This window comes from Arachis hypogaea, chromosome 7 (genome assembly GCF_003086295.3).
Source record: "Arachis hypogaea cultivar Tifrunner chromosome 7, arahy.Tifrunner.gnm2.J5K5, whole genome shotgun sequence".
In the NCBI taxonomy this organism is placed as follows: Eukaryota; Viridiplantae; Streptophyta; class Magnoliopsida; order Fabales; family Fabaceae; genus Arachis; species Arachis hypogaea.
This window is the reverse complement of record NC_092042.1, coordinates 21,684,418-21,703,874: the sequence shown is the minus strand read 5'-3', so window position 1 is coordinate 21,703,874 and position 19,457 is coordinate 21,684,418. Positions and strand designations below refer to the sequence as shown.

General features: G+C 31.4%; 1 protein-coding gene across 1 annotated transcript; it reads left to right on the top strand.

Moving 5' to 3' along the window:
* Nucleotides 1–17,867: 17,867 nt before the first annotated feature.
* On the top strand, nt 17,868–18,949 carry LOC112702769 (protein LIGHT-DEPENDENT SHORT HYPOCOTYLS 5). Its single transcript, XM_025753941.3, has one exon. The coding sequence runs from the start codon at nt 18,085–18,087 to the stop codon at nt 18,745–18,747; it is 663 nt and encodes a 220-aa protein (XP_025609726.1). The 5' UTR covers nt 17,868–18,084; the 3' UTR covers nt 18,748–18,949.
* Nucleotides 18,950–19,457: the final 508 nt, after the last annotated feature.

The window sequence follows — 19,457 nt, the reverse complement described above, 5'->3', positions numbered from 1 at the left end:
AAATAAAAATGTAAATGATATTTTGTGAAAACATTAGCAATGTTTTGTGCTAGTAGGAATAAAAAATATAAAATTAACTATAAAAAAAAAGTGTTGAATTGTACTAAAACGCGAAATGCAGTATGAGAGCTTTGTTCTAAATAAAAATTGAATAATGAAAGTTTTGTTCTACAAAATGTTCTCAATTTGAGAAAATGAAAAAAGTTTGTGAGTGAGTGTGATGAGTATATAAAATGGAAGGTTATATTAGTTTAAAGAGGAGTGTTAGGGGGCAGCAAATTTTATAATTTGTAGCCATCAATTAGCCATCATTAATATTTTTAATAGCGTGAAATTTCATCCAATAGTATGGAATTACTCACTTTTCTTTTGTTGATTAAGTGTTGGCCAGATTTTAATAAAAGTGTTGGCTTTCTAGACTTTCTCTAAAATATACTATAATGGTCAGATTCTCTCTCATACACATGAGGGCGTGAGCTTTTTATGTGAAAATCTATGTGTTATTATTGTTTCTCTTTCAATAACAAATGAAGGACTTAAGAATATACTTTCTCAAAATGTAGATCATCAAGTGCAAAAAAGAGTCATAAATATTTTGTACAGCCAGTTTGTGCTAATATTTGGTGGCTCTAGCCAATTTCAAATAACGCATGTGACTGACGAAGCTAATATACAAAGAATGTTTTTTACATATCATCAAACTAGAGCACAGACCTCACTTACCGAGTTGTAAGTTGAGTTCGAGAAAATTGATGATGTTGATTTTTCAGAACCTAACATAGACTGTGTGGGTTATAATACTGAAAGCGATGAAAAATTTCAAGATAATTATAAAGATGTTGGTCCAACTGAAGATATAGAGAAAGATGAAATAATGGTTGAAGAAGATGTAGCTGATGTTGCAAATATACTAGCAGAACAGTATCTATCTAGAGAGTCATTTTTTATGCATATTTTGAATTTTGATATCATGCATGCACTAAAATTTTTTGAATACGTCAATACAAATAATTTTGTGATTATTATTATTATTATTATTATTATTATTATTATTATTATTATTATTATTGAAAAAGTTATAATTAGTATTATTACAAAAATTATTATTAGTATTGATGTCGTTACAGGCAACGACGACGACGACGATGATGATGATGATGATGATGATGATGATGATGATGATGATGATGATTATTATTAATAAAAAAGTTATAATTAGTATTATTACAAAAATTATTATTAGTATTGATATCGTTATGGGTAATAATGACAACGACGATAACGATTACAATGATGATGTTTATTGAAAAGTTATAATTAGTGTTATTATAAAATTTATTATTAGTATTGATATTGTTGCGGATAATAATAATAATAATAATAATAATAATAATAATAATAATAATAATAATAAATTATTATTATTATTATTATTATTATTATTATTATTATTATTATTATTCACTTTTTAATATTAGTAATATTATTATTTATTTTGTTTTATATTGTTATTACTATTTATTATTATTATTATTATTATTATTATTATTATTATTATTATTATTATTATTATTATTATTATTATTATTATTCACTTTTTAATATTAGTAATATTATTATTTGTTTTGTTTTATATTATTATTTTCTTTATTTTTATATTGTTATTACTATTTATTGTTGTTATTTTATTATTATTATTATTAGAATATTATTTAGATTTATTTTTGTTTCATTATTAGTGTAGCCCCAGCTGTTGTAGCTGATGATGAATTTGCTGTTGGAATGGAGTTTAATTCTAAAGATGTTGTTATTGCACCAGTTAAAAAATATACCATCCGAAGAGGAGTTGATTACAGGGTATATGAATCAGAACCAACAACATGCTATGCTAAATGCGTACAGTACGGAATAAGCTGTGATTGGCTTATCAGAGTTAGTCTTATAAAAAGATAGTATCATTGGGTGATAAGGAGGTACAATGATAGTCACATGTGCACTAGAAGTACCATCTCTTAAGATCATGCTAAACTAAACACTGATACAATTGCAGAAGTGATAAACCATTAGTTGAAACTGACATGTCCATAAAGATGAAATTTGTCATTGCTAAAGTGCAATTGAAGTTCAACTACACGATAAGTTATTGCAGAAGTTATTGTAAGCTTTATGGTCGTGAGGTCATAGCCAAAGTAGATGCCCGCGCCATGATGATGCTAGTGCTAGTGGATCGATTTAGGGTTTAGGGTACGGTTGTGAGTATCATAGGGGTGGATAATGTGGGTATAATTGTGAGCAAGGTGGCTTTGTGAAAGGTTAGGTGGAAGGTTGTGCATATTCCTGTAAGTATTGTAGATGTGGATATTGTGGTAGGTACAGATATGGATGTTGATATAGTAGGTATGGATATGGTGTGTATGTATACGGTTGTGAAACCAGTGGTTATTTTTGCCGAGGTGGTCCTTGTTGTTGAGGTGATTGTTCTTGCTGAGGTTGTTGTTCTTGCTGATGTGGTTGCTCTTGCTGCGCTTCTTCCTCTTGCTCAACACACTCGGAAAGCCGTAGGTGATAACCGAATTTACCAATATACCAGTCCATGTACTGGTCGGATGGTTGATAGTTGTCGACATGTTCACCTGTTAAGACATACACAAAACTATTTAACCATTGTGAATCCATACTGCGTGTTCTGCGCACCAGTTCTTATTTTTTGGACCCATCAGCACTATGTTATGGGACGCTTCAAGTTTCATATCTTCGACTGAGGGTCTTGATAAAAGCTATACTGTCTTTTAATCCTATCAGTCGGATGCCACTTTGTAGCCTTAAAACATATTAAAAGTACAGTTGCACTCCAAAGATTTGCACTGTTATTGATGTCAAATGGAATAACGTGAGATGCAACCCAGTTGGGACTGCATGCGCTCCACACAAATTGTAAAAACATATCAAACCTCAAAGGTATAAGTGCACCGGTCATCAGTTTAATTCAATATAACAAAAGGTCTTAGCAACAAAACACGTACCCCATCTGGAGGAAGATTGTCCAACCTTCTTTTAACGTCAGAGGTTGTCCAATTTTTATAGTGCTCAGTAGTGGGTTGATAATCATTCAACCTGGCATATCATGTTCATATTAGAAAGTAATTACTACAGCAAAAATAACAAAATCGATAATTTAGTTTAATATTACTTGTGAGCGAGTGGAAAGCTGGTATCCAGCGGAAGAGGCCATATTGTCGGCATTTGTATCCATGCCCACACAAGGAGCAACATCAGAGGACCATCTATGTCCTTGCAATCATATCTCGATGCCCAACATAGTGATCGATACATGTGTGTAAGGCAAGAAGAAACCCAACTAAACTTATGAATTTGAGAAAAATCACGAAACAACGGAAAATACTTCCAGTGCACAGAGATTCCAGACTTGTCACTAAATAACGTCATACCAAATAGATACATTATGTGACATTTCATATAAATTTTCTTACTTACTTGATTAGTCAAATGTTGGCGCCACTTTAGGGTGCAGAACCATGCTAGCTTGATTCCGTTTCCTTTGTGGTCGTTCGACCCAGGAGCAATACTAACTTGGGCCAAGCACTTGTTTTCTAACTCAATTGTACTATGATCAATTGATCCAATCACTGGCAAACCGTCAGTTCAGAATCCACGAATCATTGCGACCTCTTCCAAAGTAATCGTGCACTTGCCGTGTGGAAGATGAAATGTGTTCGTTTCTGGATGCCACCTTTCAACCAGTGCGTCTACAGTCGGCCTATGAGACACGATCCTCCCAATTTAAGATACATAATAGAACATGCTCTTTCTCAGTTGTTCCTCCACTCTATTATCATATGAGTCTATTTTGTGTAAATGTCTCATGTGCAAATTTCTTGAACCCTAGAAACAAAAAGTAATAATTAACAGTAAATCACTATAACCAGTCCATGACTACTATTATATTCAACACTTACTAAATTACTACATATTCTAATAACTGATAATTACTAAATAAACTACTAATTATTAACTATTACAGTAAACACAAAAATTACTTACATATACAAGATGTTAAAGATATTTTACAATATAGTCGTCAGCACGTGTGATGCCACATTTTTTCATCTTTCTCTTTTCTAAACTCTACATTAAAAAGAACATATGCATAATTAAAATATTTTTCTAAAACTTATTTGAAATGAATGATATTTTATTATAAATATATCTATCCTAATTATTAACGTTAATAATTCTGTTTTTCTTTATTTAAAAAAATTTCAAATAAAAACAAAATTAATATCTCCTAAAAATTAATAATAATAAAAGTAACGTCACTATAATTAATTCTATTTTCTAATAATAGTTCAGATTTAGTAATAACTGAAACTAATGTTTTATGTAAAATAAAAAATTAAAATAATTACTAAATAATTCTATTTTTTAATATTTTTTTATAATAATTCAGATTCAATTAAATATTTCAAGCAAAACTAAAATATAAATTAATAATCATTGAAACTATTGTTTTATGTAAATTAAAAAAATTTCTGAAAATTATTAAGTAATTCTTTTTTTAATTTTGTTTTTTTAATTAATAAAATTATAAATGAAATATAAATTAAAAAAAAGTTTCTTAAAAAAAAGACCAAACATTAATAATAATCAACTATTAATATATAAATAATCTTGTTTTTGAAAACAATTATTTTATATAACACTAACCCTAATACTAACTCTAACAATAAGTAACTAACAATAATTAATTTACTAAAACTAACCCTAACATTAACTAACACCTATACTGAGGGGCCGGTATTACTACTAACAATTAATTAACTTACTATTAATCAACAACAAAATAACCTAAAAAAAATTACAAAATCTTACACTATTTTTTTAAAAACTTTTTCATACTTTTAGTTATAAAAAAAGCAATAATCAACGCATACAAGTATTTACCTGAATGGTTTTGGTTTAGTTGTAGGGACGGGTGAGTATAGTGTTGTCGTTTTGCGTGTTTTTTGTGGGTTTGCTTATTTTTGGTGCGGTAAGAGTGACAATGAAAGAAGAGAGCCTTTTTGTGAAGCTGAGAAGAGAAGAAGAAGAAGAAATGGAAAAGAGAAGATGGTTGCTAGGATGAAAAAATTTTATGTTGGAAAGAGAAAGTCCGTCAGCCACGTGTTAGCCATGCACAGAAAATGTCATTGACGTTTTGTGCAAAACGTCGTCGACGTTTTATCGAAGACAATAGTAACATGGATGGAAAAACGGCAATGACGTTTTCCTGTAGCTATCAAAATCTCCACAACGGCGTCAAACACAATTTTTTAGCCGTTACACTAATTTCGGCCAAATATTAAAAAAAATCCGTCATTAGTCGTGTGCTACGATAATATTATGATAATTTCGTGTAATTTAAGTTCATATAGCTAATGGGACAAAATTCTGCTGCATGAAATCATGACCCATAGTTTCTATGGGGAAGAACTTCTATAGCACAAATCGTTACCAACGATTTCAATATTCTAGAATTTTAGTTTTTCCTAAATTATAATCATGACTAATGATTTGTGGTTATTTATAAGAATCTGTTGCTCTAATGCTTTGCCGCATATCTCATTTCTTTGCCTCCTATCATTAGTAGTTAGTTATATCTATGTACTTAGTTGCAATATAATATTTTTTATTCTTTCTATATGTGAGAGTTTATAAAATTTTTTAAGAAAAAATGGATAATAATGTTAGTGTTAAGAGTTTATTATAATCGTCAAAATTTAACATATGCTCCTGAAAATGTGATATTTATATGTGATCATTCATATATGTTATTTCTCTTATAGTATCATTTGACGAGTTTATGAGTGTTATTTGTTAGAATATATATTTTCATTTACCAAAGAGGGTGACAAGTATTTTAGTATTTGAAAGGATTCATTCAATTTTAAGCGAGGTGTCACAACAAGAAAAGTGATGAATAATGTTGGATTTACTGTCGAAGGTTAGTAGTAGGTTTACCAATGGATTTACCAGTGGATTTGGCAATGAATTCATCGGGTAAAATTTTTTCCGTCGGATTAGGGACGGAAAAATCCGACAATAAGGTAATTAAATGAAACGCGCCACTTTGGTCACAGAATATGCATTACCAGCGGATTTTTTCGACGGTAAATCTGTCGGTAAAGTTAACACTAAATTTGAATTTGCTACCCCTTTCTCTTCATTTGTGCAACATTAACAACCTCACTTTTCTCTCCTTTCTCTTTGTCTCTCGCCGTTAGCCCCCATCGCCACCATTTGCCACTGCCACCTTCACTCACTCTCATTGCTGGTCACTGTCGTCGCCTCAACATTGTCACGTCCTGCACCACGCTCGTTCAACAGCGTCGGCGCCTTCTGTTCCACACTTGTTCACCACCATTGCGGCCTCCTCCAATCGGTATTCCCTCATCATTGCTGCATCCAACAAAATTGTCAACACCACCAGCATCGTCATTGCTGGCTCCAGCAGCATCTTTGCCTCTCATCAGCGCTACCTCGTCATTCCTTCCTTCCGTTGTCACCACCTCTCATTTGTCGCCACCTTCTATACTAAGTCCCTTTTTCTGATTAGTTTCTTTTGATTTTTTTTCAACATTTGAGAATTTAGGATTTGTTTAGTTGTTTGAAATTTTTGAAATTATTAATCTTTTAAGTTTGTATCTCTGTTGTTCATTTTTTTAATTTAATTTAATTTTTGTGTGTGTATTGCAGAAATTCACAGTGAAAACAAGTAAGGTTCAATTTTTGTGATTGTTTGTGGGGATTAGAAAAGCCAGTTTTGTGAAAAAGTAAAGGTTCAGTTTACTATTTTAGTTTCTATGCATGTTTGTATTTTTTTCAGTTTCGTGGAGTTTATTTCCATTTTGAATTTAAGGGGAAATGTCTGGTCTTTTTTTGGGATAGAAATGTTTTGAGAGATTGGAAGCAAATTACAGCAGGGTCTTTATATTGGGAGAATGAGTTTGAGAATTATGAAGTTTTGAAAAATAAAGTAGGGTCTTTATGCAGATATATCTTGTTTTTAAGGTCTATTGTTCTGCCTAGAAGATGCTTCTTTGTTGCTTCATAACTTCTGCATTTATTACACTGATGCTCTCTACCATGAGGTCAGTATTAATAGAAAATGTTTACATTCTAATGCTCTTCAATTATCAATTTTTATCTGACTTTTGATTCATTTTTACTTCCATGAAATATTAATTTATTATAAACCATTTTCATAGCTTTGGTATTGACTTGCATTCCTCAAATTCTTGAAACAAAAAATTCATGAATGTTCACCTTGCAATCGCTCATAGAGTTTAATAGATTCTTTCTCATTTGCTTAAGAGTTATTGCAGTTGGGAGCCAATGTAATTTCATTGTGGATGACCTTGTAGACCAAGTTAAAGAAGTTCTTGAATTCTTTGGGTATGTAGAGTACCATTCATTTGTATTTGTCTTAACATAAAGATTTAGTAACTTACAGTGGACCTTGAGAACATATTCCTCTATTGTTTTCACTGTAAGAATATGTTAGCAATTGTTGTCATGCACTAAAACTAGTAAAGGAATACATCTATAGCATCTCAATGTAAAGAAATTTAGTATAAGAAATTGTAAAATTTTGACTTTTGTTAGTTTAGAAATTATTAAATTTAAATATTTAAAATGATATATTGAATTTTTCAACAAATTTTTTTAAAAAAATAAAATTTAAGTTTACCGTCGAATTTACTGTCTGTAACTATTAATTTAATTATTAACAATAAATAATATATTACCATCAAATTTATTGGAAAAAATCCGACGATAACAAGCTCCAAAATTTTGCCATTTAAAAATTTATATCCGCTGCTAAATCTGCCAATAATTAGCGACGGACGAAAAAAATTCGCCGATAAATAGTTACCAATGAAGTTTATACCGTTGGATTTATCCCGCCGCTAAATTCAACGGTATTTGAGGACTTTCTTGTAGTGTGTGTCACTAATGAGGCAAGCTTGCAAGAGATTCTTTCATTCTATCGTCAAGCTCAATCACGGGTGCCAGTCATTGAGCTATATGTTGACCTTGAACAGTTGCCTTATACCGTCGAAGAACTTGACTTGGAGATTGATTGAGAAGGTTATAATAGTGAAAGCGAAGAGGAATATAAAGGTAGCTATAAAGTCATTGATCCAAATGCAATTGAAAATCAAGATGATTGCACTATCGAGTCAGATGCAGAAGACGTGACAATGCACTAGCAAATCATCAACATCCATTTAAGGAGCCATCTTTCATGCACAATTTGGATCTCGAGGCTATGAATATACTACAATTTTCTAAGTATGCGAATACAGGTATGTAATTGTAAATATAGAATTTATGTTAGTAAATTAAATATTTAATTTGTAGCATAAGATTTTGTACTGTGTAAATATATTTCATGATGTTGCTGCAGATTCACCAATTGTTGAAGACAGTAAATTTATTGTTAGAATAGAATTTGAAGGATTACCATGTGTTCATAACACGCAGCGAAAGTAATAAAGTAATCCTAAAGATCTATTTTGTGCTTAAACTTTATTCCAATAATAATATATAGATCAGATCTAAATACCTTTAGACGCTTTAGTAAAAATCAGTTTCTCCTTCGATGGTACGAAGGCGCTATGCGTATCCACACCGAGACCAATCTTTGCTGTCAACTCCTTGACCAATGGATATCTGATCTAAATTGAGAAACCTCTTGCAACTCTTTGCACGCCATAAAATTCTTCTCCAAGAATCAGGCTCACACACATTTATGTGTGTAGAGGTGAAGGAATAAAACCCTTGTTTTTACTTTCACTGTTATATTTCTCTACTCTTGGCATACATATATATAGTATGAGATTTGTAACTAGTTTTAAATTTGATTATCAATTCAAATTTAAATCATATTTTGAAATTCCAAATCTGAATCTTTCAAATTTTATGAATCATATCATAACAATTTATAACATAATCGATTTGGATCTCATCCAAATTTATAATTCAAATTCAGAAATAGAATAACTAATTATTCTCAAATCTCATTTAATATTTTCAATTATCATATTATTATTATATTCTTGGTGCTAGCAAAGAATATATAATATTCCATTTAAATTAATATAATTATTTATTTGATCAAATCAAAATAATAATTAAATAATTCTACAGCAAAGATTAGAATACTCGTTAGTGTGTGACCTTCAATACTAAGCGGGTAGTAAATTAGTCATACTAAATTTACTAATCAAGGTTGGCGTCTAGCAACACTCCTCAACGACCCGATAGTATGAAGTAATATATTTTTACTAAGAACCTTAGAAGAACAAAGTATAATTCCTTCCATCTTTTCAGCTCTTGGTTAACCCTTAGAGTATGGTTTAATTGTCAAACTCTAACTTGTTACCATTATTATAATGAACTGTGAATGACCTAAGAAACTCATTTCTTCGTTCATTCAATCTCCTTGGCCAAGGTTTTATTCATCTCAGTCATTATAATCATAGAGTTCAAACTCTTTACCGAGAGTTGATGGATTCTTTATTGACTAATCATTAATTCTACAAGTATTTAAATCATACCCAATATCCATTCAACTAGCATCCTAGGGTATTAGGTGTCTGGAATCAAAGTATAATAAATACATTGTTAATTACTATGATAGTCGCAGGTCAAAGGAAACTCTATTACTATGTTCATCTTGAGAATATCCTATTGACAAATATATGGTAATTATAACCATTAAGAATTCACAAAATGAGTCAGTTCAATGGTCATATATATATATTAATAAATGAGATCTATTAATCTTCATCCAATGAAGACCATTATACATATATTGATCTTTTCGAATTATTAATGTCCTTTTTAATAATCCTATGACCAAGAAGAATTTAGATTAAATTATAAAATATTTATCTCTCAATATTGTGATCACTATCACAATGATAAATCTCTAAATTTAATCAATGACCTTATTATATTAACATTTTAATATAATAATAATAACAAATTATTTGACACATGATTAATTAGATTGTGGTCATACTATTTATTTCTAACAGAATTTAATTCTAAAGATGGTATGATGAAAGTAGCGAAAGATTATACCATTAGTAAAGACATTGATCACTGGGTGTATGAATTTGAACCAATGATATTTTACAACCATTTGTCCTTGGATTTTTTGTAGTTAGACACATTTTATAAAAGCAGACAACCCTTAGATAGCCTTTGACCCTCGAATTAAAAGGTTTTAGAGTATATAAGTGTCTTAGGTCCATTATTTTAATACCAATAAGTATAAGACAACATAATACTAATAAAAATAATAATAATAATACAATCTAAAAATAAATTATAAAAGGTTACTAATTACCTCTAATTCATTTCCTGCTAATAATAATAATAATAATAATAATAATAATAATAATAATAATAATAATAATAATAATAATAATAATAATAATAATAAAACAACTAATATAAGATTATTATAAGAAAAATAATGACCTGAACCCATTCTATAATAATAATAATAATAATAATAATAATAATAATAATAATAATAATAATTCAGACCAAAATTACAACTTATTTAAATCTAGAATACACCGAAATTAAATCAAGAATGCACCAATATTACTTAATAAAGATGATACATAAATAAATTCAATTCAAAAGAAGCATAGACTAAGTGCACCTTATTTAAATCCAAAATGCACCGAAATTACTTAATGATGACGACATACAAACAAACTTAATTCAAAACAAGCACAGACCAAAAGTACACCTTATTTAAATTCATAATGCATCGAAATTACTTAATGATGACAACACACAAACAAACTCAATTCAAAACAAGTATAGACTAAGTGCACTTTTATTTAAATCAAAAATGCATCAAAATTACTTAATGATAACTCAAAATTCCTCCTCCTCTTCCTCCTCCTTCTTCTTCTTCATTATTATCATCTTCTTTTTCTTCTTTTTTTTTGTTCATATTCTCCTTCTTATTTTACCTTCTCATTATTCTTCTTATTTTACTCTCTTAAGAAGAATAAAAACAAGAAAAAAATCAAACAAAAAAGAAGAAACACATAATGTTGCAAAACCACTAGGAAAAAGAGGAGGAAAAGAAAAGAACGTAGCAACAACAACAACAGCAATAAAAGAACGATGATAAGAAGAAAACACGCAAAGGTACTGTTTGTTTTGAGGTACTGAGATAGAAATTGGGAGACTGGGAGTTAGTATTATGTTTGTTGGCCCAGAGACTGGTACTAAAATTTCAGTATCCGTCTTTAAAATATTAATATTTTAGTACCTCCAAAAAGTGAGGACACAAGGGATTGAATTTTTTAAGGATGGAGACCAAAATTCAAATCTAAAATATCTTCATTCTAACTACTTAATTCCTAATTTGCCCTTTTGACAAATAATCAGGGTTGAGTTCTTCTAATATAATCATATTCTCAGACGTTGGAGCTCGAAGACCCCGAAGCTGCTATCGTTGCCCCATCGCCGTCGGCAAGACCACTACCTCGTCGTCGCCATCGTCAAACCACCATGAGAAAGGTTAATCACCGTCACACCTTCATCTTCGTAGGCACGTTTTTTAGTTCATGGTATCCTCATGAAGTCTTTGTTTCTCTTCTCTTCTCCTCCATATTCGCATTTTTCTTGTCGTCTCTTCTCTTCTCTTTCGTAGCTTGCCTTCTCTTTCGCATTTGTGTTTGTTTTTGTTGCATTTTATATGAATTTGTATGGAGTTGTATGATTTTTTATTGAAAAGTTCTGCTATTCTGCTTGTTGAATTTTTCGGTATATTTTAGTGTGTTCTGTAGATTATCTTCTCTTTCGGTATTTTCTGTTTTTGTGTCTTGCATAATCTAAATTTGTGTTGTGATGAACTTAGTTTTGTGTCCTAATTTATTGTTCTAAACTGTTATGATAATTATTAAATTGATAATATTGACAATTTGATAATGTTGCATGGTTACCTTCCTGTGGTTTGTTTTTATTATTAGATTGTTTAATGGGGATAACGTCAGTAGTCTGGTTAATGTTGCTTTGATGTTTTTGAACCTTTTATTATATATGCATGAAGCTTCTTCCAATTTTAGGTGTGTGTTAGCTGTTTCTATTTATTTTTTATGATGAGACTTAGATGCAAAGTGGGTAGACTTGGAATTATTCATGCTATGGTTTTCGGCTTAATATGTTTGATTTGAGGTACTAATTTAGATGGAATTAAAATGAAGTACCAGATTTGTGTTAAAACTAAAATGTCTTATGCCTTTACCTAGTTACCTAATATACCTGAGACAGAATCTAATATGTATTATTATTAACCATAACTTTGTCATCTTTATTTCTACTATATAGTATTTACACAAATAAATTGCTCATCATTCAAAATTTGTTGTCATGATCTGAATGCTCTTTTTTAACTTATGAGAATTTTCCTTTTAGTACTAGAGTTGGTGAAATTTGATAGAAGGCAATGAATGATTATATCTAATTTAGATTTTCATTTGATTAAATTGAATATTTATGCTTATTTTGCATGAAATGATTTTGTTAGGAAGGAATGGAGCGGTTGAAAATTATGTGTTTCTTTTATGGAATGATGAGATTGAAGCATGATAATTTGATGTTGAACTTTGTTCTTACATTATTTGTGTACTTTAGGAATAGAAGTAGTGGACAAGTGTCATTAGACAGAAGAATGAATAGTAGAATTACATGTGATGCTTTAGAGTGTATTATTGGCGAGGGTAATAGAAATTGTATTTGGGAATTGAGAATAAAGACAAATGCCTTTACTAATTTGTGCGAGTTGCTTCAAGTCCAAGGAGGACTTTGTGAGGATGGTCAAGTAAGCTTGCCAGAGCAAGTTGCAACTCTTTTAATTATCTTAGCGCATCACAAGAAAAACTGTAGTTTACAAGTGAGATTTTGTAGATCTGGGGAAATAGTTAGTAAGTATTTTAATAAGGTTTTAAAGGCTGTTATACGTATGCAAAAATGGTTATTCGCCAAGGCCTCACCGGTTGAAGAGGATTGCATAGGCCCAACATGGAGAAAAAAGTTTAAGATAAACCTAAATAGATTATGTGTGTAATTTGTTTTAAGCCTTGAAGGATTGTCTATCTAAAAGTCATAACTTTTTTGTGGATTATAGGGTTATTTGGGAGCATTAGATGGCACTTATATAGAGGTGATAGTCCCCAAGTCTCATAAGTCAATATACCCAACAAGAAAGGGTAAAATATGTACCAACGTCCTAGAATGTGTAACCAAGATATGAGCTTTGGTTATGTACTTAGTGAATAAGAGGGATCGGCATCTGATTCAACAATACTTCGAGATGTAATCACTTATCGTAATAGTCTCAAGATACCTCATGGTAATACCTAATTTATAATTCATAAGTTAGATTTTGACATTAAGCTTGACTACAAAGTAGTAGATCTTACGTTGTTTGTATTTAATGTTTATAGGTAATTACTATTTAGTGGATGCGGGTTACACAAATGGTCCTGGGTTCCTAGCACCATATAGAAGCACTCGTTATCATGTTAGAAAGTGGGCTCAAGGAGCACGTATACCTCGCAACTACCATGAGTATTTTAATAGGAAGCATTCTTCTACTAGGAATGTCATAAAGCGATACTTTGGGCTACTTAAGAAGAGATGGTCAATTTTAAGAAGTCCTAGCTTTTATCCCATAAAAACACAAAGTCAAATCATAATTGCTTGTTGTCTGTTGCAAAATTTTATTCAGAAGAACATGGATATGAATTTGAAAGAGCAAACTAGCCTCTTACATGAATTTCTGCCCGTTAGAAAGGAAGCACCAAATGAGTTTATTGATGCCGTTGAAAATACGAATGAGTGGATACAATGGCATGACAACATTGTGATTGAGATGTACGAAGATTGGCGAACTAGTCATACGAAATAGGAATAACTTATAGGCCCAACTTGAATCTCCTTGTTTAATTTGGCATGGCACTTGTGATGTAATAGCTAAATTTGTATTTGCAAGACTTTTTATTGTGTTGTTGGATTCATTGTCATTGAAATTTATAAATGTTTATTGTAAGACTTGTTTGTAAATTTTTCATAATTATTAATATGACTTATTATTGCGTTGTTTGATGTAATTTGTTTGACTTTTATGTAAATGATGTTTGATTTCACTAGATTGTACAACTTATTGCATGTTACACTTCTTCTCAGGTGAGAATGGACAAAAGCATGTGGGCTGATGAAGAAACTAAAACATTTGTTGGTTTCATGGAGGAGCGTGTTGTTGACAGTTTGAGATTGTGGATAATTCAGACCAAGAACTTTTGAAAAACTAGCCTTGAAGATGTTGGAGGCATTCACAATTTGTACGCTAACTGCCAAGCATTGCAGGAATAAGCATAAGCGACTAAAGGAAATGTATCGATATGCCTCTGAGATGCTGCCATGCAGTGAATTCGGGTGAAATTCTGGTAAACAGTGCATAGATGTTGACAGTAGAGACGATCTTGATGTGTGGATGAAGGTCGTTAACAAACTTACTTGAAATTAATTGATTTATGACTTTAGAATATGTATACTAACTTCTGTAAGTTTCATCGCAGGCACACTCGACCAAATTCTATACTCCTGGTAAGTCATTCCCTTTGTTCCACCGACTAGAGGGTATATTCGGAAAGGATCGAGCCACGGGTGCAGGTGTAGTCAGTGGTTTTGACGCACATGTGCAAGTTCATGAGGAGGAGGAAGATCGTAGTCCATGTTTGGACATTTTAGAATGTCAGCATATCTAAGTTTTCATGAAGGGCAAGAAGCTAGTTCACACTCTGATGCTAGTGTAGCTAGTAGAAGGGATTCGGGAAAGAAGAGGAAGCAAAATGATATTCTAGAGAGGATGGTTGAACAGGTGCAGTTTTCGACTGCGGTCCAAGAAAAGCATGTCCAAGTTCTTACTGATGCTATATCTGGGATGAATGAGAAGTTCATGCTCGGTGAGAAGCTTGAGCAGCTTGGATTCGGTAATGACGAGGTGGTGCAGGTTGCGGTGAAGTTTGCTAATAATACACAGATGGAGAAAGTTTTTTGGGGTTTGACAGATTCCCAGAAGAGTGGTTATGTGCGATCCATTCTCAATTAGAATAAGTGGTTCTTGTTAACGATTCTTATTGAACTTAGTTAGTGGTTATGTGCGATCCATTCTTAATTACAAGAAGTAGTTCTTGTTAACGATTTTTATTGAACTTAGTTAGGATGATTTAGATATTTTTATGAATTCAAGAACTTATTAGGTGAAATATTCTAATTCATAAGTTATTATTAGATACTGACTTTTTAAATTATTGCTTCATAAATTTTTCAGTTAATATTAAATGCTGAATTTTCAAATTAATGTTTTATAAAATTATATTGATGAGTTCAATATGCCAAATTCATAGTTTTCTACCATCTATGTTATTAGCAAGTTGTTATTCCCATATATATTAATGCTTTGTATGGAATTATGACAATATACAGTTTTAGTTATTTTGAAAACCTTGTTGCATCAAATTTTGCAGTTGTAGGTAAAGAATAGAATAATTTTCCAAAACAGCCAATCTAATTTCAAGAATTCAATGTCAATAAATCCACCAATCTAATTCATTCATATACTTGCTTTTATAGCATGTTGACAAATACAAACAAATGTTCCTACAATTTAAAACACAACACTATAACTTAATATGTAGTTCCGTTTGTTTTCAAGAGTTTTTGTGATGCATAAGCTATGTATCCACTAGCTTTTTCACTTGTATATCGTTAGCTTTCTTGACTTTCTTACTGGTGTGCTCAATGAAATTTGGATGTCTCGGAATACATGATAGCATATGAGGTAGATCTGTTCAGCAAAAGAGATGAAATAAATTTAACTTCAATTCTAATCCACAACAGCTTGAAATTTGATCGTAGGAAATCAACAAAAGAGAAATACAAAAACATAATAGTTAAATAGAACACAAGTAAAAGAAATATAATGTGCATAAAGAGACTTTTTTATAGCTTCAACCCTATCACAACAAAAAAAAAAAACAAAGATGGACTATATAATTAACAATTGAAAGATAAAAGTAGTGTATGCATAATTGAGCTAATTCATCTGATGTCTTGTTCTGACAACATATTTTGCTATAAAATAAGAAATTACTTGGTAAAATACATTAACTACTTTAATGCCTAAAAGTTAATCAAGTGTTAACTACAAACAACAGAAAAACTACATGAAAATCAAACTACTTCTGTAATTTGACAACCCAATTCAATATCTTACAAAGACGGTATTAATTTAGATAAAATTGTGTTGTCAAATACAACATAAATTCAAAAGCAACCCAAACATTGCCAACCTCTCAAACGTTTCATTCTTTGCACTTTTTATTATTGCAATGCAAATAATTTACTTATCCAAACATATAATATTAGGCATAATGCACTTAGATAGACACATACATATATAGTAATATATAGACAATCTTAGTATAACTTGTGAAAACAGAATTAAGAGCAATAGTAACTTGTAATAATATAGAGTGATGAGACGCAACACAAAGTCTTTGATTAACTAAATATAGAAAATGAAATTTTCAGTTGCACATGTACATAATTATGACATAGATAGCAAGCTAGCAAAGTTGTGGTAGTGCATGAGAACGTCTTATTCAAAAAATGTTTATTTCATTTTTAAATTGGTTCTAATTTAAATTTGTTTTTAAATTGGTTCCATTCAAACCAAGCATATGAACTTCAATAACACACATTCAACTGATTACTGATTTTGAAGTCATTCTTTCTATGAAAAAATAAATAGAAAATAAATTTGTTCTTTAAAGAAGCAAGATAAATTCTCAACATTTTATTTCTATTCAATGTCAATATTCAACAATAGCATCATAAAACAAAACCACTCGTTGTGCAAAATAAAGAGGACAGAGACTATTTACAAGATTCTACCTCTACTCAATCTCAATATTCAATAAAAGTATCAACATATTCATTACTAAACCCTATAACCAATAGAAGAAACAAATTTAAATACGGACCATATAAAAACAGAACAAATAAAAAGAAAAAAAAATAGGTATGAAAAAAATATCAAAGATGATAACAGTAGTTAGAGAAAGTGAAGATGGAGAGAAAGACCAACAAAGAGCAACGACGACGGAAAATAAATTGACACCAAGGAGGAGAGTGACGAAAATTGCCAAAAAAGAGAGAACTATATTCGAAGTAATGAAAAAATGGTGAACTTTCTCGCCAGAGACGAAGTTGATGTCGAAGAGGGGAGTGACACCAATAAGATGAAATAATTTGATGAAAATCCACTGAAATTCAAAATAAAAAAAAGGAGAATTTGTTAAGTTAGAATTCTTTAATATTTTCATTTAAAATAAATAGATAATTTAGTTATTTTATATATTTTAATTTTATTTTTATTTTAAATCAAATAAAATATTAATATATAATTCAATTCTATATATTTTATATTAAATATAATATAAAAATTTAATTAAGTTTAATTTTTATTTTTCAATTTCTATCTTTTAATTTCTATTTTTCTTTCAAACGTGATCTAAGAGGAACAATTGGGCAAGTGGAAGGGATGAGTGCGGAGTGCCGCCGGTGGTGAATAGTAAACCTGTCACGTCGATATGGCACCGGCCCCACTAACCCATGTGATTTGAATTACCATTTTCTGAATCCCCCAACAAATTAAATTATTTTATTTATTTATTTATTTATTTATTATTACACACTACACAACACTGTTCATCACTTCTCTTTCATTCATCCCTTCTTTTCCTTTTCACGTCCCATCTATCAACTCTCTCTCTCTCTCCCCTTCATTCTTTTCCTTTCTCTTCTTTTCTTCCTTTCTTCTCATCAAAACAAAACAACTCTATCAGAAATCACTAACACCCACCCCTTTCAATTTCCCTTTCCTTCTCTCAAATAATCACTTGATCGATCGAACCTGCCATGGACTCTGCACCGGGGGAACCACCTCCACTGGTAACTGCCGACACGCCTCCTCCTCCTCCTCCTGCGCCACCGAGCCGCTACGAATCGCAGAAGCGTCGTGACTGGAACACGTTCCTGCAGTACCTTCGGAACCACAAGCCGCCATTGACGCTTGCACGGTGCAGCGGCGCACACGTCATCGAGTTCCTCAAGTATCTCGACCAGTTCGGGAAGACCAAGGTGCACGTCACCGGGTGCCCTTACTTCGGACATCCGAATCCTCCTTCACCCTGCGCCTGCCCCTTGAAGCAGGCATGGGGCAGCTTAGACGCTCTTATAGGACGTCTAAGGGCAGCCTACGAAGAAAACGGAGGACGGCCCGAGTCCAACCCGTTTGGCGCTCGGGCCGTCCGGATTTACCTTAGGGAAGTTAGAGAAGGACAGGCTAAGGCTAGAGGGATTCCTTATGAAAAGAAGAAGCGCAAGAGAAGTACTACCGTCTCAACCACCACTGTAATTAGTGACGGCGGAGAAGTCGGTACTTCTCTTGCTAATGTCTCTACGGTCGTCACCAGGGAAAGTGACGGTGGTGGTGGTCATGGTGTTATTAATGTTAGTGTAGCTTCTACTAGTGCTACTAATACTACACCTAGTGTTGTTGCTACTGCTACTACAGTATAGTTTTTTTTCTCCTTAAATCGAATTTTCTTACTTCCTTTTTTATTTTCCTTCTTCTAATTTTTTATAACCACTACTATTGTTATTATATATTTATTAGTAAGGAAATTAGTTTTGAATTACGTCTTATTGTAAGTTAGACATCTACGAAATTCTTCTGAGATTAAGTCGAAGATAGTGTAATAATATAGCACATTTATTCGAAGCTCTTATTTTAATTTAGGGTTGGCAATTGAAAAAATGAAATATTATTTGATTTAAGTAATAAAGAGTTATCAAAATAAAGCAAAGATTACTCATCTATTCAAATGCAATCATATGCTATGTTCAATGAAATTCTGTGCATATAAGAATGTTATTTAATTTCTCCCAACATAATTATTAGAAGTTTAGAACTAGACTTTGTTTAGTTAACTACTATAGCTCCACCCTCTGGCTGCTGCTGCTGCTGCTATATATTTTGTTTTGCTTTGGTTAATTAATGGTCTATAATGTTTTGCCTAATATAGTTTCTCGGAACAAAGTTATTTTTCTAAAAAGGAAGACTCCAAAGTCTTAATAAAGCCACCATCACATGCATCGTTTTCATCATGTATGTCGATGAATTCATTCTCCACTGATCTGTTTTTCTTTATGGGGGCTTTTGATGTTGAGGAAGAGAGCTATCTAATAATACACAAAGAATTTTTTTATTTTTTAACTAAAATTATTTA

Bases quoted from the DNA above. Each gene is read 5' to 3' on its own strand.
- LOC112702769 (XM_025753941.3), top strand. From the start codon at position 18,085: ATGGACTCTGCACCGGGGGAACCACCTCCACTGGTAACTGCCGACACG.